The sequence below is a fragment of the Rosa chinensis genome, chromosome 3 (genome assembly GCF_002994745.2).
Source record: "Rosa chinensis cultivar Old Blush chromosome 3, RchiOBHm-V2, whole genome shotgun sequence".
NCBI classification, from domain to species: domain Eukaryota; kingdom Viridiplantae; phylum Streptophyta; class Magnoliopsida; order Rosales; family Rosaceae; genus Rosa; species Rosa chinensis.
The window spans coordinates 24,644,658-24,666,011 of record NC_037090.1 but is presented as its reverse complement, the minus strand read 5'-3'; the positions used below and the strand labels follow the sequence as shown (position 1 = coordinate 24,666,011).

The 21,354-nt window shown below is 37.8% G+C and overlaps 1 protein-coding gene across 1 annotated transcript; it reads right to left on the bottom strand.

Annotated features, from left to right (window-relative positions):
• Positions 1-5,871: 5,871 nt before the first annotated feature.
• Positions 5,872-6,771, bottom strand: LOC112194802 (dirigent protein 22). The gene has a single exon (XM_024335033.2). The coding sequence runs from the start codon at positions 6,674-6,676 to the stop codon at positions 6,092-6,094; it is 585 nt and encodes a 194-aa protein (XP_024190801.1). The 5' UTR covers positions 6,677-6,771; the 3' UTR covers positions 5,872-6,091.
• Between the last annotated feature and the right edge of the window lie 14,583 nt (positions 6,772-21,354).

The window sequence follows — 21,354 nt, the reverse complement described above, 5'->3', positions numbered from 1 at the left end:
CATTTTGTGGTGTGTTGAGCAAAAATTGCACAAAGTGTAAAATGTCACCCAACGTAATTTCACTCGTATTCATTAACAGAATAGAGTTTTAATTATTTCGTGTTCGACCCATTCAAGACAGAATGTGTCTCTTAATTACAATCCCTTGTTACAAGGGAAACACCCTTTGATTCCATTCATAAAGAAACCAGTGTGTGGTTGTTTGTTTTTGTAGCTGCACCCGAATTTTGGAATGGGTTGCCTACGTACCCGGGAGGGGATCAAGCCACTCGTAGTTCAAGAGTTCCAATAAGTGAATGACCCATTGGAAGGCTTGGATTTTGGAACAGGAATAGTGTTTAGGATGCGGTTGCATCTAGATTATGATTCCAGATTGCCTACATATCCTTGCGGGATCAAACCACATGTAGTTCCAGCATTTGGGATTTAAATGGGTAGATGACCTATTTATTTTTGGATTTGTGTTTGGGATATTTGTGAGGGTTTAGGGCCCTTGCATTTGCTTTTGGATAATTTGGAAATGATTTTATTTTTCTGGTGTTTGGGTGAATTTGACTGGTGGAGTCAGGGATTTGATTTGAATTTGTGGTTGCATTTAGTGGGTCGTTAGATTGCCTAGATACCCCGTGAAGGGATCAAACCATTGTAGTTCAGAATTGGGATTTAAATGGGTAGATGACCCATTTATTTTTGGATTTGTGTTTGGGATATTTGTGAGGGTTTAGAGCCCTTGCATTTGCTTTTGGATAATTTGGAATTTATTTTATTTTTCTGGTGTTTGGGTGAATTTGATTGGTGGAGTCAGGGATTCGATTTGAATTTGTGGTTGCATCTAGTGAGTCGCTAGATTGCCTATATACCCAGTAAAGGGATCAAACCATTGTAGTTCATAAAATTTGTGGATTTTGGGTATTTGCCTTTCCCTTGGTTTTGTACCAAAAGGATTTTCATTTTGGGTTTCGAAGCATTTTTTTACGAAACCAATATTCGGGTATTTTTCTATTTGGACACCCATAGCGTCAACCTTCGCCGATTTCCTCAAATGGGTCCAAATTTGGACGTGGGCTTTGCTTGAGGGTTATGTCGCTTGGTCCGCATCAATCAAGGCTTTTGGACCCCAAATTTGATATAGGCACCTGTAATGTCGAGTAAACTCCGAGTCACACTTTTAAATTTTCGTCTGGAACCCGAAAGCAGCCTTCGAATGTTTTGGGCCGCAAATTGCTATGGGCACCCAACAGCTAAACATTTTGCTCTTTTGTTTCTCTGACTTCTTTACTTGTTTCTTTCCTTTTCCAAGTCCAGGCGAACTGGAGGCGATGTCAAAAATGGAACGAGGCCGCTCCTGGAGGTGCGATCACACTTGGCCCTGGATTTGGATGAGCCTAAACTTCTCAAAGAAATTAGGAGATTTCATTGCCTGGAGCCTCAACTTGGGAATAGTAAGAACTCAATTCTGAAACTTTACTTTTGGTTCTCTTCTCTTTATCAGTCACTCTGCTTCTGAAATTGCTTCCTGGTGTTAAACTTTGGTTGAAGCGAATTCGAACAAGCTAGTACTCAATGGCTATATTTTTAAGCCAATAACATGTGTTTATGAGCTCAATCTGAAGATGAAGTAGTCTTTTGGATCCATGCTTTCACCGGCAATAATTAATTCAACTTCATTTGCTTGCAGGTGCGACTGGGAGAGACCCACATATGATCATGTTTTGTCTCTACACATCCTGACTTCGATATTTGATCTTGCTCACCCTTGTATTAAATTAATCATGTTTAAAACAAAGCTCCAGGACAACAATTAAATTACAAGCCTTAATTTTTTTGACTTATGCATAGGTAATTAAGGCCCCTCCTTATTTTTGGTCTGCAACACAACCACCCCAAAACCAAAGTTGATCATGCTTTTATGTTTTGGTTTTGTTTTGCTTTTGGCTATTTACGTGGTTCTCGAAGAGGTGACCTTGTCAAACTAGACCATATATATATATATATATATATATATATATATATATATTATATGCCACGGACTGCATGCTTGCCTGCAACTCTTTTGTTCATTTGTTTTGTCTTGCCTTCCCTGTCTTTTATTTTGAGAGAGACACCCACTGAGCTTGCCTGAAGTTTGGGAGAGAAGCAAAGCTTGTGAGATTAGTGCATGGCCTTTAGTATTTCTTTGAAGCCGTTTAGCACCTTCGTCAACCCCATCAATTTCGTATTTGCTTTGTTGTTGTTAAGAGCGAGCATGGTGAAGCACGCAGCTACAATATGGCTCTTAGAGATGCTGCTCCGGTCCAGTCATCAGAGGCGCTGCTCCGGCATGGATCATCGGGACTCTGCCCGGCATGGTCATCGGGATGCTGGCCGACATGAGTTCATCGGGACGCTGCCCGGCATGAGTTCATCGGGACGCTGCCCGGCATGGTATTTTTTGTTCCTTTGTTTTTACTTTGGTATGACATCTTTGAGAGACCTGTGAACACAAAAGAAAGTGAAGGTCATGGAAGAAAGGGAGTCTCAACCTTTGTGATAAAAACACGCTGTTGAGTTCTTCTTGCTTGCAGCAGGGCCTCGGCTCTCTTCTTCTCTTTTTTTTTTGTGTCCTCCACGTCAATATTGCTAGTATTATATAGTAGGCTGATGGAGAGAATAACGTGAATGTTGTTGACTCCCACATGAAATGAAATAGCTAGAGTCTCCTTTCTTCAAGGCTCTTGAAGATAAATTGTCCTTATCTTTAACTGAGACGTTCTCCTGCTACTCCTATTCTTTCTCTTTTTTTTTTTATCATTATTTGGCTGGAACTTTATCTTATATAATAAAGAAAGCTACCAGTAAAGTGTAGCACGTCATTATGGAATTTTGCACCTCTTTGGCCTCATATGTTCATTGTTTATTTTTTTTTTTTTTACATCTCAACATGGTGATATCACCATCCTATTAAAATTTGCCACGTCATATAGAATAAATTTTTTTTTTTAATGAAACATCATGATTAACTATAATTATATTTTATAACACATAGCAGTTTTATATTGAGTGGTGGTATCACCACTAAAGTATTGGTGGTGAGCAAATTTGAATCCGTGTTGGAAACCCAAACTTTGGTTAAATAATACTAACTTGCTGATGTGGCTTGTTAATGACGTTAACAAGGAGAAACGAAGATGAGGGTGAGCCAAGGAGAGGATCTGGGTCCATACCAATATCGATTCTTTTCTACTATTGAGAAACAAAACATATAATTTGAAGGTTTAGGGATGCTGTAAATTTAGAGAATTTGGTTTTCTCTTTCCTCACTATTCCTAAAATGGGAATAGTTATAGGGAATCTGTTAGAGTAAAAGATGCTAATTTTTCCCTAAAATAGGGAAAAATCAAAATATAGAGAAACTGCTGGAGTTGCTCTTAGTGAGATTAGCTGTATAGACTATTATCTGAGCCTATTAGTTCACCGCTAGTGAAAGTTCACTGGCGGGTCAACCACCACCAAAACAGGTGACCATGTTTTTTCTCCACCCTTGTGCCACCTCCGACCATGTTACTGGTCCTAAAGCGACCACCTCATCCCATCTAGCCACTACTTGAGCTCCACCATCCTTCATAACCACCCGTATGGAATAGGAGAACCAAAAATATTGCAACCGACTTCTTCCTCCTCCGGCCACCTCGAGCTCCGTCACTACTTGAGTCATATTCCTCTCTCCTTGCGGTTTGAACTCCACCAACCAAGAACATCAAATAGATCACACGACGACGTATTGCAGAAGAGAAACCAAAACAGGTTGTAACCAAGTTCTTTCTCCTTCGGCCACCTCGAGCTCCGCCACCACTTGAGTCGTATTCCTCTCTTCCTCGCGGTTTCAACTCCACCAACCAAGAACATTTAATTGATCACAGGATGACGTATTGAAGAAGAGAAACCGAAAAGTGTTGTAACCGGGTTCTTCCTTATTCGGCCACCTCGAACTCCATCACCACTTGTGTTATGTTCCTCTCATCCTTGTAGTTCCAATGCCATCAACCATGCACAACAAATCGTTATGTGGAGGGAGAAAGTGTAATTGAAAATTTTGGCAGAAAATCTTTCGAGATGAATTCTTCACTCCTCATTCATTTTTGGACTATATATACTCCAGTTATAGAAGTATAAAAGAGGTAGAGACGAAACCAACGCCATTGATTTCAGCCTTTTTAGTGGTGATTGACCATTCACCTTTGGGGAGCTCAATAATTTTACAACGATTACTAATTAAGTCTTAATATGTTGTATAGAATTTAACAAGCTAATAAATTATAACTTTGCTAAGGTAGAATGGGGTTAGATACTGCTCATTCAACAGTGAGCAGACTGTTTTGCCCCTCCCTCCTAATCAAATTACACTCATTTGCCCTGCCACCTATTGATCTGCTGAGGCACCAGCTCCCAAGATTAACCGCTTAAGTTCTTTCAATTTTGGGTTTTTTTGCTGCACAGAGACTGAGGAGAGAAAGACCGAAGAGAGTCTTTGAGAGCTACTAAAGAATCTTTTCTTTGAAATTTAAGAGATTAATCTCCCAATTGCCCCATGAGTTTGATCGATTTTGAGTCATTGAAAATGCTCTGAAAAAGAAGAAGAAGAATCACCAAGACACAGATGGTTTTATCTTCTTATGCCAATTCACTCTCTCTCTCTCTCTCTCTCTCTCTCTCTCTCTCTCTCTCTCTCTCTCTCTCTCTCTCTCTCTCTCTCTCTCTCTCTATCTACACACACACACGCACACACATACACACATAGTCCTTCTCTGCTAAGGAGGTCCTTAGATATTAATATCTAAGGATTTCCTTGATATACTCACTTTTCGATCATATATCTACATCTCGACCGTTCAATTTTTAGGTATATATGACTAGATCATCTCTGCAAATTTTTAGCCAAATTGATAATCATTCAGGCATTCGAAACTGCTATTTACAATTATGAACACGAACGGTTCAGTTGGACAGATTCAATTCGTTCATTGATTTAATATAGTTCGATACCTTAACGATGATCAATTTGGCTGAAAATTTGCATAAGTGATCTCTACAATAGAACCTAAAAACTGAACGGTTAAGATGTGGATATGCGATCAAAAAATGGGTATATCAAGGAATCCTTAGATATTTAATATCTAAGTATCTAAGGACCTCCTTAGCAAAGAAAAGTTATATATATATATATATATATATATATATATATATATATATATACATTAGTATCTAAGGATCTGTATATAGATCCTATCCAGAGTGAGGCATCGCTTTGAAATTTCAGAGCGAGGTTAGGGTTTAGGGTCACTTTTCGGTCGCATATCCACATCTCAACCGTTCAGTTTTTAGGTACTAATGTATAGATCATCTCTGCAAAATTTCAGCCAAATTGATGGTCGTTAAGGCATTGATAACTGCCTTAAAGCTAGTACGGTTCAGGTTGGACAGATTCAGTTCGTCCATTGGTTTAAGCGAGTTAGATATCTTAAAGACCATCAATTTCGTTGAAATTTTGCAGAGATGATCTATACATTAGTACCTAAAAACTGAACGGTTGAGATGTGGATATGCGACCGAAAAGTGACCCTAAACCCTAACCTCGCTCTGAAATTTCAAAGCGATGCATCGCTTTGGATAGGATCTGTATATATATATATATATATATATATATATATATATATATATATATATTTGGAGTCTTTGAAATTATTCACTAATAATGAACTCAATAGTTGGGTAATTGATTGATCCCATCTTGGATCATTTCACTCTGTTCGTTATATAACATACAAACATATATATAACAACAAGAAACATGAATGTAAATCGTGTTTCTGATGGAAATTAAAATAAATCTTTGTTGACTGTTGAAAATGCAGAGTGCTCAGAAAAACATACGATTCTCAAAATCTCAAATATAGGTGCAAGAGACTCATCTTTTACATCTCATGATATATATATCCTAACATCTCTCCTCTCTCTCTCTCTCTCTCTCTCTCTCTCTTTATTAAAACAACATCTCTCTCTTTATAAAGCTAAAATATGAAAGTAAATTAAAAGTACTAACCAACAGAGGAGATCAATAATGGAGAACGTAGACATTATACTCCACCACAGCATCCCCAGTGTTCAAATCAACCTTGTGAGTCCTAGCACGAGCATACCCCCTAGCAAACCGGAAAAGGCCGCTCCCGCCAACTATTGGCATCTCCCTCACGGCGGAGAACACCGCGTTCCTTCCCAACACGCTCAGATTACTCCCATTATACTTCCCTTCCACAAAAGCAAAGTTCAGCACCATCAAAAGCCCCAACTCGGTTTGCGAGGCCGAAGCATAAATGCCTTGTGCCTTTCCGACTAGCTTGGTTCCCAGCTCCGGTCCGGCAGTCAAGGGGTCATCCATCATCACCACTGCACCGAAAGCCGTGGAGGAGTTTTTGGTCGTGGGAGCCTCAGCGACCCTAACGGCTGTTGGGCTGTGGCCGCTGACTATGTCGTGGAAGTAGAACCGGAGATGGCTCAGTTTCTCTTTCTTTAGGCCAAGTTTGGCTCGGGACAAGGGTCTTGAGAAGCGGTGCTCGCTGGCACCGACAAGGGTTAAGAGGAGGAGAAGAGTCAAGGGAATGGTGCAGAGGGAACTGAAGTTTTGGAGGGTCTTAGCCATTGTTGGAAACGGAGGTGTGGTAAAGCTTTTTTTTTTTTTTTTTTTTTTTTTTTTATGCTAGCTAGAAGAAACAGAAACAGCAAAAACAGACTACAGAGGTGTGGTAAAGCTTTGCATCTATAGCATTTGGGTAAAACCCTTATATAATACAAAACGAAAAAGGCTGATTATTTTATTTAGCGTAATACATATACATTCGAGGTAGGGCTGTCAATTCCGACACGACCCGATAGTACAACTTAAAACCCGCACGAAATAAAGCGGGTTGAACCCGCATGATTAAAAAGCAGGTCGGCAGCGGGTCAACCCGTAATGACCCATTTAATAAACGGGTCGGCCGCGGGTCAACCCGCCAACACGACGTGAACTCGTATAACCCAATTATGCTATACTTCTTTTTGAAATTTTGGAAGTTTGAAGTATTTGATCCTAAGATTGGACAATTTGAAATATTTTGCTTCATCATTATTGGATTTAATTATTTATGAATTATATATAATTATTTATATTCTTCGTCTTATAGAGTTTTTAGTGAATTTAATTTTTCTATATTATATAAAGAGGATCAAAAGATTTCACTCCTACCCCCATAATAACTCGAACCCATGACCTCGATCTTAGGTAGTGGATTTAATTAATTTTATGCATTTTTTTAGTTAAATGGGTCGCAGTGTTAGCCCTTAAATGTGTCAATTTATCAAACACGACACGACCTGTTTATTAAATGGGTTAAGCGGGTTGGAAACGGGTAACCCGTTTAATAAATAGGTTGGGTTTGGGTTTAAATTTTTGACACGATTAATAAATGGATTGAGTTTGAGTTTGTCTCTTGTGACACGACATATACCTTGACCCGACACGAACCCAACCCTACACGACCCATTGACAACCCTAATTCCAGGACTGCTTTTCACAAAATTTATAAGCCAAGCAGTCTAGCTAGGAATTGAAGCAATCAATTTCATTTTCTTGTAACCACCACAGGTGGTCGAGTTGGTAAGAGTCTCCAGGTGTGGAACCCCAACACCCAGGTTCGAATCTCGCCGGCGCTTATTGGAGTTAAATCCCAATATATTCTTGGTGGTTAGGGGGGAGGAAGCATTCTGACAAGATCTCCCGAGCATGGATTAGTCCTTGGGCCTAAGAAGGTTTTGAGGATATCGTGTGATTGACAAATAAAAATAAAAATAAATTTTCATTTTCTTGTTTTTCAACATTTGTTTGGAAAATCAAGGAGCTAGGCATCAACATGCATTAGATGATAAAAAAAACACAAGCAGATTGGGTCGAGATAATTTGTAGTTGGTTTAGAACCGTCTGATCAAAGATTGTAGAAGGAGGATCTCACTGTTGTAATTGAAAGACGACCAAAATCTATGAAGTCGACTGGAAATTGATGGCAGAGAAAATAATGGGAGTTTAAGTCATGCATGGACCACGGGGCCGGGGTCTGAAGAGGTGACCACCAAAAGCAACAATGTCTTTGGAATTATATGCGAGTCTGTAACCAAAAGAAAAGAATGAACGACATGGAAGGATATGGACCCTATGGTCGTTACTGTCCTAATTTCAAGCCTTCACCAAGGTCTTGGCCAAAAGAAGAGAAAAGTCTTTAATATATATAAGGTCTTCTAATACCAGTCAACTAACTTATGTAAAGGGGTAATTTGAAGGAGTTCGTCTTTACTTAACAACCCAAGTCATCATATTCAAACTATTTGTGGACTCCCAAGTCTTCTTTAAATACCACTATTTTTTGAAATTATAGCATTATTAACGTGGAAACTCAGGGTATCACAATGTCCATCTATTACTTTGAATCGTCATGTCTCCATGAAAAAAAAAAAAATTGAGAATGGAGTACACTTATTAAATGAATTTGTAATAGGTAACGCAACCATTTATATCTAGTTACATATTCAAGTTAACTGGGAGAGGCACCATTCTTCTCATTGGTGTGGCCATCCTCATGAACCGAACTCCCACATAATCAAGATGGCTAGGTTTGACGTAATACCGTACCATTTGTAACAATGTAGTAGCTGAAATTTCTGTTATTGTTTTTTTTTAATTCTTATTTTTGTAACGCCCTATTTCTATACCTCATCCATCTTATGGTACCAATAAGTTTTTTTTTTTTTTTTTTTGTTTGTTCGGCTATTGTCACCTTATCATTTTCTTTGTTTACCCTACTACCTCATTAATTACATCTTATATTTTAACGATGAGAACTGAAGAGGGAACAAAAAGACCAATAAAAAAATAGTAATAAATCTAGATTTGGATGGAGAAGATGAAGATTAATATTATCCAATGAGAATTTAAGTAGCCTTTTGTATTTAATTAATTGGTTATGTATTTAGTTTCCCTTATAGATTTGGATTTTAGAAATAAGTAATTAGTCATTTTTGCACTTGGATGATGTAGTATTTTAATAATTCAAATATTCATAGAGTCAATCAAGAAAATCGTCATCATATCATAGCCACACCCATTTTTATATCTTTGCCTCACCCCCTCTCATTCTAAACCCACTTATCCCTGATTCTAATGAGATTTGAACTCATAACCTCTATAGTGTTAGTTAGACTAGCTAACCAACATGCCACAGCTCATCAATATGATACCAGTAAGATTTGAATTCTCAATCTCTCTAGTGTTTGTTATTCTAAATATCTCAGCTGACCAGCAAATATAGTAGTTGGACTTATTTTTAAACTTAATTATATACTTCGATAAATATCTAAAATCACCCAACACGTTATTGATATGCGAGCCGGTATATCACACTTTCATTGGGACTATTCAAATTAAACCACTTGAGGATATATTCCATGTGAGATCCATGCATTGTGTTAAAAACAACGTCAACATTTGTTTTTTAAGTCTCTACTGGAAATTATTCCTATATGTAATATGATCCACTAAAAACAGGTTGTTTGGTCGAAGTCAAACTGTGTTTTTGTCATCCCATCTTTGTCTCAATATAATTTATGTTTTTACCAAATGGAACAAAATCTATCGAGTTTGAGTAATGACGCACAACAAGAACAATAAGAACACAGGAATTGCTGACGCAGTGTAAACCTCTCCCCTAAGGAAACTTCACTGCGTGGCTTTTGACGTAGCCAACACGAATAATCAATCCAATATGGAACAATGAAGTTTACAGTATACAAGTAGTGTTGTTCATAACAAACACTTTCACTTAGCAACAAATGCTAACTTGTTTTACTACTGTCCTAACTTCTAACTAGATCTAATTAGAATTCTAGCCAAGCTATCTTCCACTTCCTAGCACTCAATCGTCTCACAGATCTTGAGAATGAGTTATGAACGTGATTGATTATGCAATGGAATTCATGAAACAAACAGTGAGAGTTTTCAAAGATCAAGTTGAACAAGAACACAAGTGGTTCAAGAAAAAAACAATTTTTGCAAAAAAAAAAAACTCTATCTCAGAAAATGGTTTCAAAACCTTTTTATAGGGAAGCAAGACTCCATCCCCCTCAATCAAATCTTATCTTAATCACAGAATAAGATAAACATAGAAAGGTTTTTAAACTGTTTTGAACAAGTAATCGGATATGCATCCAAAAAGAGATTTTTAGATCAATTAAAATCAATGCATATCAATTTAGAATCATGCAAAGATGATATGTATTAAAAACACCTCTATCTCAAGATCAGTGGATTAACTTCTTTGAATCTCTCTTCATGATTTGATTCTGCGATCTTCTTTTACTTGCTTTAAGTCTCCGAACAAGTAGGAGAGATACTCTCCTAATGCTTTGCACTGTCTGTTGTCCTTGAGGTCTTGGGAAAGTCATGTGTTGAAAAAGGAATAGTCCAAGTACTTACAATCTCCCCCTTTGGGCAATCCCATTCAACACATGACAATTTTCATCTTGGTAATCCTGCATGTTAGATTTTAACAGACATACACATATTGTCTACTTGGATGAAGGAATCAGTTTCCATCCTTTTCCAAATCCAAGCAGCCAACAAAACAATATTATCTAATAACAACAAGCATCCAACAAATAGTCTGTGCTTATGCACTTACAACACAAAAACTAAAAGAGATATTGTCCAACAAAAATAAAGTACAGAAACAAAACAAAAGTTGAAAATTTAATTACTTCTCCCCCTTTGAATGGGAAGGTAGGTCAAATTCCTCCAGCATCTTGGTGACGGTGTCCTGATACTCCTCACTGTCCATGGAAGTAGAGCTGTCCTCCTGGGTGGCCTCCTCAACGATGGCGGTGGACGGACCAGGAGCGTCGAACCCTGGGGGGTGGCGCTGCATGTTCCTGACCTCCCTGATGAGATTTTTCAGAGCGTGATTAGTGCGGACCAGAAGGGAGTGCATGTCGTCCATGTCGTTAGTGAGGCAAGCAATCCTCCAGTCAGCCACCAGAATGGAGTCACGAAGACTATCGAGAGAGACCGGAGGAAGAGGATGAGATGGCAGACGAGAGGGAGGTGGAGGACTGCGGCTCCGGTCGCGATGCATCCCAAGATGAAGCACACCACTTCTGGTAGCGGCCTGGCGGCCCTCCTCAGGAGGAGGGAGACGTCGGTGTCCTCCTATGCATGTAGTGATTTTTGAACGAACCAGGATGAGAGAAGAAAGAAAAAAAAACTGCACACTAAGACAAACAAGAGTGAAATCCGAGAGAGATAAAAGAGGATATATAGAGATCAAAACAGTAGGGTTAGGGAAACTGAAGAGATAGCCCAGTTGGAGAAGGCGTGTTCAAGGAGGATAGTAATTATGACAAATTATGGTTCCGAGAAACACGCATGCAATGAACTTCTCCCCCTCAATTGATACTTAACCAGTAAGGAAAAGAATTTCAACCAGATGTCACGCAAGGGGAGAGAGAGATAAAAAAAAATATTCAAAATCTGCAATTAAAACACACAATCGATTGTCCTGCTAAGTATCAAAGCAATGAATGCATTTGTCATATCGAGGGAGAAAAATATAGCATAGTTCAAGCACAGAGAGCATAAATCGCTTAGGGAAGGAACTATATTTCAGAGTATCAATCATGATGTATTCTATCAACAAATAGGATTGGTACTCATGCGTAGACCTTAAAGATTAAACCTGTGATGAAGTGCGTATAAGCAAGATGTGGGGCTTAGAGACAGGTTTAGTGAAAGAGAGAAGTATTGAAGGAGAACAACTAGACATAAGGACTGTGCTCAGGAGATCTCCTAGGAGAGATAGGAAACATTGTCCCCAAAAGATTGAGCTCTTTGAGTCATAGTCTTCTTTATTTTGTAACGACACATACTCATGTAATAAGACCCGTCTCAGTAGCTCCCAAACCAGATGATCTTAGGGTACTAAGCATAACAAGGATGCTCCATGGAGAGAGTCTTGAGTTGTTGGTCGTATTTTCACAAATTACATACAAAGATCATCCACCAACTCATTTCTTGCAAACCCTAGAAAGTTCACCACAACTAGGGTCTGGTTACTTTGAGAGGAGAGATATATCTTATCCATTCTCGTTTCTTACAGATCCTAGAAAGTTCACCACAACTAGGACCTGATTACTTTGAGAAGAGGGAATGAGTCATCTGAGCAGTTGAAATAGTGCTTCTTTGTTACGGAGACTCTCTTTACAATAAATAAGAAACATGCCACCACATAAAGCTAGAAGTGAAGTGCAGAACAAGGTTACCTGGATAAGTGATGACTCATGAGTACACAATTATTTGTCCAGAATAAGACATGATAATAATAGACACTTTAATTGATAATAGTTTAATTCACTAAGGACAATGGTCACGGTACACTAAGATCACAATATTCTCTAACGACATAGGATAGACATTCTTGTGTTTCAATACCTGGAACATATCCCCAGTGCATTTCACAAGAATTCAAACCTTGCAGTGTCCAGAGGTTTTGTGAATAGATCAGCAAGTTGACTATCAGTGGGCACAAAACTTAATGCAAGAATGTTCTGCTCAACCAAATCCCTAATAAAGTGATATCGAAGATCAATGTGCTTTGTTCTAGAGTGTTGGACAGGATTCTTTTTATGTTAATAGCACTTGTGTTGTCACAGAAGATAGACAACTTACCTTGAGCGATGCCATAATCATGAAGTATTTGCTTCATCCATAGCATTTGTGTGCAACAACTCCCAGCTGCAACATACTCAGCTTCTGCAGTAGATAGAGAAATGCAATTTTGTTTCTTGCTGTGCCAAGCCACAAGATTGTTCCAATAAAGAAACATCCTCCAGAGGTGCTTTTTCGATCCTTTAGATTTCCTCCCCAGTCAGCATCAGAATACCCTGCAATTTCCACGTTAGTGTCGAAAGTATATAAAATACCACAGTTAACTGTACCTGAAATATATCGGATAATTCTTTTGACAGCTTCCAAGTGGGATTCTTTGGGATTTGCTTGAAATCGAGCACATACTCCCACACTGTAGGAAATATCAGGTCGACTGGCAGTGAGATACAGCAAACTTCCAATCATGCTTCTGTAGAGAGTGGAATCTATGGATTTTCCATGCGGATCTTCACTCAGCTTAGCAGTGGTGCTCATGGGATTGGTAACCACTTTCTTGGATTCAAGGCCAAATTTCTTGATGAGATTCTCAGCATATTTGGTTTGAGAGAGAAATATACCTGCATCAAGTTGCTTTACTTGCAGTCCAAGGAAAAAGGTTAGCTCACCACACATGCTCATTTCAAATTCACTTTCCATGATAGATTGAAATTCATTGACAAGATATTTAGATGTAGAACCAAAAACAATGTCATCAACATACACCTGAGCAATGATAAGATCATTTTTCATTTGTTTTACAAATAACGTTTTATCAATTGATCCTCTTGAGTACCCTTTTCCCACAAGATGAGTGGAAAGCCTTTCATACCAAGCTCGTGGAGCCTGCTTGAGTCCATATAAAGCTTTCTTGAGTCGGTAAACATGGTCCAGATTATGTGGATCTTTGAAACCTTGAGGTTGTTCCACATAAACTTCTTCTTGTAAGATGCCATTGAGAAAAGCAGTTTTAACATCCATTTGGAACAGTTTGAACATAAGATGACAAGCCACAGACAGAAGTAATCTCACAGATTCTAGGCGTGCAACAGGAGCAAAAGTTTCATCAAAATCAAGTCCCTCGACCTGTGAATATCCCTGTGCAACAAGCCTAGCTTTGTTTCTGATGACATTCCCTTTTTCATCACTTTTATTTCTGAAAATCCATTTAGTGCCTATGACATTGCAATTACTAGGTCTTGGTACTAAGTATCACACATCATTCCTAGCAAACTGATTTAATTCTTCTTGCATAGCACTAATCCATTCATCATCCAACAAGGCTTCCCCAGCATTTTTTGGTTCAACTAATGACACAAAACCAAACTGGGATATGACATTTATGTTCATCAGATTTTTAGAGATAAAACACAGCAATGCATTGTCATGGCTCACCTGATCTTGACTTACCTGTGTGGTAGCTTGACTTCTGGTCCTTAGGCCATCTGAAACTCTCCCAATGATATCTTGTTCAGAATGGTCCTTTTGAACTTGTTTGAAACCTTGTCTCATTGTCGGAGCAGATTTAAAGATACAATCAGAGGCTTCCTCTTCATTAGTCTAAATGTCATTGCTAGGAACTGAGGTAGAGGTGGATGATGTATATGCAAAAGATTCTTCATGTTTCATACATTGATCATCAATAGAGACATTAATGGATTCCATAACAACTCGGGTTCTTTTGTTATACACCCTATAAGCTCTACTATTTATAGAATATCCCAAGAAAACACCATCATCACTTTGAGCATCAAACTTACCAAGATGCTCTCTATCTCGTAAAATATAGCAAGGACTTCCAAAGACATGAAAGTATCCTACATTCGGCTTTTTACCTTTCCACAGCTCATAAGCTGTTTGATCTGTACCTGGTCTGAAAAAGACTCTATTGATTGTATAACATGCAGTACTAATAGCCTCAGCCCAAAAGTTTGTACTTAAACCTGCAGCATGTAGCATAACTCTAGCCATGTCCAGCAATACTCTATTTTTCCTTTCCACAATGCCATTCTGTTGTGGAGTGATTGGAGCTGAGAACTCATGTGACACACCAAGCTCATGAAAATAGTTAGAAAAGGCAACATTTTTGAATTCAGTACCATTATCTGACCTTACTCTAACTATGCTAGTTTTGGATGACTGCTTTTCAATGATTAACTTTTGACTCAAGTTTTTAAAAGACTCAAATGTTTCAGTCTTATCTTTTAAGAAATTGACCCATGTATATCTTGAGAAATCATCCACAATAACAAGCATATATTTCTTACCTCCAATACTTTCAGATTGAGCTGATCCTATGAGATCTATGTGTAACAACTCCAATACATTTGTGGTTGTTACAGAATTCACCACCTTGTGAGGTGCCTTGGTTTGCTTTCCTATCTTGCAGTCACCACATATCTTGTCAGTTTTGCCTTTTAAGTTGGGTAGACCTCTGACACATTGCTTAGAAGATAGCTTTAGCAAGTCCTGATAGTTTACATGTCCCATTCTTCTGTGCCAAAGTTCAAAAGTTTCCTCTGTGGATCTTACAGACAGACAGGACTGCAAGCTAAAAGATTCATTAGCTTGAATATGGTAGCAGTTATCAAAAGATCTCTTACCTCCCATGATACCTTCTCCTTTCTTATTTAAAACCAAACATCTCTGTTTGTTAAACCAAACATCTCTGTTTGTTAAACCAAACATCTTCATAGTCATCAGCCAAATGGCTGACACTGATAAGATTGGCAGTTAAACCTTCCACAAATAATACATTTTTGAGATTTGGTATACCTGGAGTGTTAACAGTACCTCGAGCTAGTATATTTGCTTTTCTTCCATCTCCAAAGGTGACAGACCCAGTTGTGTGTTCATCTTCAAAGGAAGCGAACCAGGTTTTGTCTCCAGTCATGTGTCTAGAGCAGCCACTGTCAACATACCAAAAGTCTCGTTGCTTTTCAGCTAAGGCAGTCAAGGCTACCAAACATGTTGCCTCAATATGAGATGTATTGGCACAAGCGAAAAGACATGTAGCATCGAATTCATTCGTATTAGTCAGAAGACATTTACTTTCATTTTTCTTGGTCCAGACATCTTTTCTTCTTTCAGTTTGACAATCTTTCTTAGAGAACATTTCAGCTAGTTTATTAATGAGTTCCTTTTGTTCTCTAAGCTCACACCTTAGGGATTCAACAATACACTTTTCTTGAGAAACCTGTGAGTTTGACAATCTTTCATTACATCTAGGTCTGATATGGCCTATCTTACCACAATGATGACAAGTAGGAATAAAAGTTTTAGAGTTCGTGTACCTGTTTCGACCAGTGGGGGACTCTTGGTCAAGCATTACCTGATAACTTGGTGTTGGTTGGTCTTCCCTTTGTTTCTTCATAGCTGTGACATGATCATCCATGGAGGCTTCTTTCTTTTCTACAGATGATCTCGATGCTCTTACGAACTTAGTACTCTTGGAGCTTTCTCCAGTGTACCCTAATCCACAAGTGTCATGAGGAGCTTTTCCTGATCCAAGCAATTTAGACATGGAACTGGAGCTGACATCGAACTTGGCGAATCTTTCTTGAGTTAATTGTAACTCTTCTTGCAGGGACTCATTTTAGCCAACAATTCCAAGTTCAATACTTGTTGTCCTTTAACATCCAGTTCTAGCATTTTGATTCTGTTGAGATACTCAGTCTTTTCAGTCTTCCATGTTGAAGACTTCTGGTCACCTTACAGATCTGCTAATTCACTCACATGTTTGCTTCTTTCCAGTTCCCATGCAGATTGTGATGTTTCCAAAATCTGCTCTAATTTTTCTTTTTCAGTTCTCAGGAATTCAAATTCTTTTTCCCAACTCAAGTTTCTAATCAGAGTTGCCTTTGAAGCTTTGTAGAGTTGTCTGCAGCGGATATTTGTTTCATCGTCAGAGAAGGCTTCGTCACTATCAGAGTCAGGTAGAAGTGATGATACAAAAGCAACATTTTCCACTTCCTCAGACTCATCATCACTCCAGGTTGAGAGAAGAGATTTATTATTGCCATTTCCATGCTTCCTATTTCCACAATCAGTAGAAATATGACCATAGCCACCGCACTCATAACACTTATTTTTTCCTGAATGAGTTCCCTTGAAGCTTGCTTTCCCATTCTTGCTGTTGTAATCACTACTGTTATTGCCATTGTAGGAGTTTTTCCTAGGGGTATTGGGATTTCTGGATGAGTTCTTGTATTTGAGAAATTTTTTTAATTCCTTTGTCAGTAAAGCAAGATCCAGTGTCTACTCTTCCTCTTCTGCTCCTTTGACTGCCTAGAAAGCTACACCCTTATTTTCTTCTCAGGCTTCAATCTCATCTCATAAGTTTTAAGATTTCCGATGAGTTCATCGAGATGGTACTCATCAATGTCAAATGAGTCCTCTATACTAGTGACTTTTGAATGAAACTTTTCTGGCAGGGCTCTGAGTATCTTTTTGACTATCTTGTCTTCATCAAAGGGTGCCCCCAGACTACGACATGGACCGGAAATTTTAAGGATTCTACCATGAAAATCATCCACGATTTCATCATCTCCCATGGTCATAGTTTCGAACTCAAAGATCAATGCTTGTAATTTCTGTGCACGTACCTTTTTATTTCCCTCGTATGTAGTCTGTAGAAGATCCCATGCCTGCTTGGCAGTATCACAATGACTGATCCTCAGTTTTTCCCGTTTAGATAAGGATGTGAAGATGCTGTTCTTAGCTTTGAAGTCTGCTTGCAGATCACGAACTTCTTCCTCAGTCCAGTCCTTCCTTGGTTTGGGGGTGGCAGTGGAAGAGCTTTCTTCTTTTGTTTTTATCATATGTACAGTCTAGCCATTTTCTACAATGTTCCACACATGTTCATCTTGAGCGTAGAGATATGATTTCATGTATATCTAATACTGAGTATATTTTTCACATCCACCATCGAACCATGGAGGACCATTGACAGATCCACCAGCAGCCCTATCACGTGAATGTTCCATCTTTCCTGGGATTACTTGAAGATTCTAGAACCCGCTCTGATGCCAATTGTTTTTACCAAATGGAACAAAATCTATCGAGTTTGAGTAATGATGCACAACAAGAACAATAAGAACACAGGAATTGCTGACGCAGTGTAAACCTCTCCACTGAGGAAACTTCACTGCTTGGCTTTTGACATAGCCAACACAAATAATCAATCCAATATGAAACAATGAAGTTTACAGTATACAAGTAGTGTTGTTCATAACAAACACTTTCACTTAGCAACAAATGCTAACTTGTTTTACTACTGTCCTAACTTCTAACTAGATCCAAATAGAATTCTAGCCAAGCTATCTTCCACTTCCTAGCACTCAATCGTCTCACAGATCTTGAGAATGAGTTATGAACGTGATTGATTATGCAATGGAATTCATGAAACAAACAGTGAGAGTTTTCAAAGATCAAGTTGAACAAGAACACAAGTGGTTCAAGAAAAAAACAATTTTTGCAACAAAAAAACTCTATCTCAGAAAATGGTTTCAAAACCTTTTTATAGGGAAGCAAGACTCCCCCTCAATCAAATCTTATCTTAATCACAGAATAAGATAAACATAGAAAGGTTTTTAAACTGTTTTGAACAAGTAATCGGATATGCATCCAAAAGAGATTTTGAGATCAATTAAAATCAATGCATATCAATTTAGAATCATGCAAAGATGATATGTATTAAAAACACCTCTATCTCAAGATCAGTGGATTAACTTCCTTGAATCTCTCTTCATGATTTGATTCTGCGATCTTCTTTTACTTGCTTTAAGTCTCCGAACAAGTAGGAGAGATACTCTCCTAATGCTTTGCACTGTCTGTTGTCCTTGAGGTCTTGGGAAAGTCATGTGTTGAAAAAGGAATGGTCCAAGTACATACAATTTATAAATTAGATGTTATGATTCTTTTCTTCATAACATAGAGAAAGTGAGCTTCTAGTTTATGTATAAGATATTATCCTTACCGTATGGACAATATTAGACTTTCTCCTTACAATTGCAACGACTAATTACAAAAGTGGAACTCTACAAATATGTTAAGTAGAGCATCAATGAAGGAGTCAAATGTTTCTCAGATAGTTTGACTCTTAAAAATTTGCACTTCCAAATTGAGTGATCGAGTAAGTGTTGTGACAAATGATATTTTGATATAAGCTTAGATAAAACAAATGATCAAACATCGTGCATCTACTAAAATATTTAAAACTCTAGGAAACCCTACAATTGCCTCAACCAAAAATAGGTGTTTCTGATGTTATAACCATAAAGGCTTTGGCATTAGAGCTAGTTTGCATGCTGCTTTACTTCATGGCTATCTTAAAGTTCAAGTTGATTGATTGATAGCTGTAAGTGGAAAAATAAACTACACATGAAGTTGCACAAATAATAAACACAAGATGAAGATCATATATATAGCATAACATAGCAAGATAATAACAGAATCGGTTATGAACATGAATCATACCAGCAGTGGTGGAGAAGGCCATCGATCTTGCAACAAGGTCTTCTGTGATCCTCTCAACTTAGAAGCTACTATCTATGGGGCTAGAACAGTATGCTTGCATGTTTTGAGAGGTCACAGGGATCTTGTATTTATATTGTACAGAACAATGAATACTTGCCCATAACAGGTTACTTAATATCATTATTACTGTATCTAACAAAATATATCCGATATATTCTTACTTGGTTACCAAGCCATTTAGATTCCCAATCGTAAATATTAGATTCACATATAAATACGAATATCATGGAATAGGTTTTCTCATATTATCTCAGATTACTTTCTCTTTAGGAAACAATAGTTATTACACTTGATATGCATTCATTAGATGTTCATATCAAGTCTTACAATCTCCCACTTGAACATCTAGTGAATCCATGTAATAAGAATATTGCTCAGTATAGACATAATAATCAACCAAAGTGTGCACAGAGATAAAATAAGTACCTTAATCTAACCAATCTCTGTCAATGTACAACCATGTTGAAGAACCACATAAAAGATTCAAAATTGTAAAAATTGATCCCTCTGCAATTACAAAACCCCATGATCATGCATCACATGAGATACTAGAATTATCACTTAATATGTACAGTGCCAATGAATGTGAATTTTAACTCTTGATGCATCTGTACATGGTCCTCTTAATGGTTCAATGTGCAAGAACCTCAACACTCAGTCAATGATTATAACTGATCATAATTTGTTATCAAAATTTTGATCCATAATAACTAATTGCTGAATGTATACATATATGGTAAAAGTTAGAAACGGATCAAAACATAATTCAAAAGAAAATGCTGCAGCAAAACAATATATAACTTAAAAACCATGGATAAATTGAATTTTATTGACTTGTAAAATTCAAATTTCAAATACAACTTGATAAGTTCTTAAGAAAATCTCAATCAAAATACAAAATTGAAACATAAATCAAAAAACTTAAAATCAGCTCAAACAAAAACAGAACTCCCACTGAATTTGGCAATACTCCCACTAGACTTCAGTATCCAAAGTAGGCAGAATGCCAATACTTCGTGCATGAGTTTGGAAGGCTACAACAGCTAAGGGTTTTGTGAATGGATCAGCCAACTGGTTCTGGGTACTAATCTTCACAATATCAAGCTCCTTATGCTTCACCCTTTCTCTAACACTATAATATTTCAAGTCAATATGCTTGGAGTTGGTTGATCTTTTATTGTTCTTGGTAAAGTAAACTGCAGCTGAGTTGTCACAGTGTACTTTCAATGGTTTAGAAATAATTGAATTCACCAACTTGGTCTGCTGCAAGAAATTCTTTAGCCACAAGCCTTGACATGTTGCTTCATAGATGGCAATGTACTCTACCATCATAGTGGAGTTGCAGTCTGCGTTTGCTTTACACTTTTCCATGCTATAGACCCTCTAACAAGCATGAATACATAGCCAGAAGTTGACTTTCCAAAATCAGAATATTGCCCTGCAAAGTCTGCATCCGAAAAGCCCTCAACTTCAAGCTCATTCACTCTTCGGTAAACCAAGCTATAACTTTTGGTTTTCTGCAAGTATCTTAAGATTTTCTTCCCAGCTATCCAGTGTTCATGTCCTGGATTGGATTGAAACCTAGCTAACATACTTACTGTAAAAGCCAAATCAGGTCTAGTACAGACCTGAGCATACATCAAGCTCCCCACAAGCCTAGAATATGGTTTGCTCTTCATGTCTTCTTTCTCAATATCATTTTTGGGGCATTGACTCTTGTTCAGTTTATCACCCTTAGACATAGGCACTTGTCCTGGAGAACAATTATGCATTTCAAATCTCTTCAATATCTTTGAAATGTAATTCTGCTGGGATAGTCCCAGTAAGTGCTTGGTTCTATCTCTAGAGATTTCAATTCCCAGAACATAGGAAGCCTCTCCCAAGTCTTTCATATCAAAATTACTTGAAAGAAAAGACTTGGTCTCCTGCAGCAGCCCCTTATCAGTATTTGCCAATAAAATATCATCCACATAAAGCACAAGAAAAATAAAATTCCTGCCACTGATTTTTATATATACACATTCATCAACCAAATTTTCTACGAAACCAAAAGAACATAC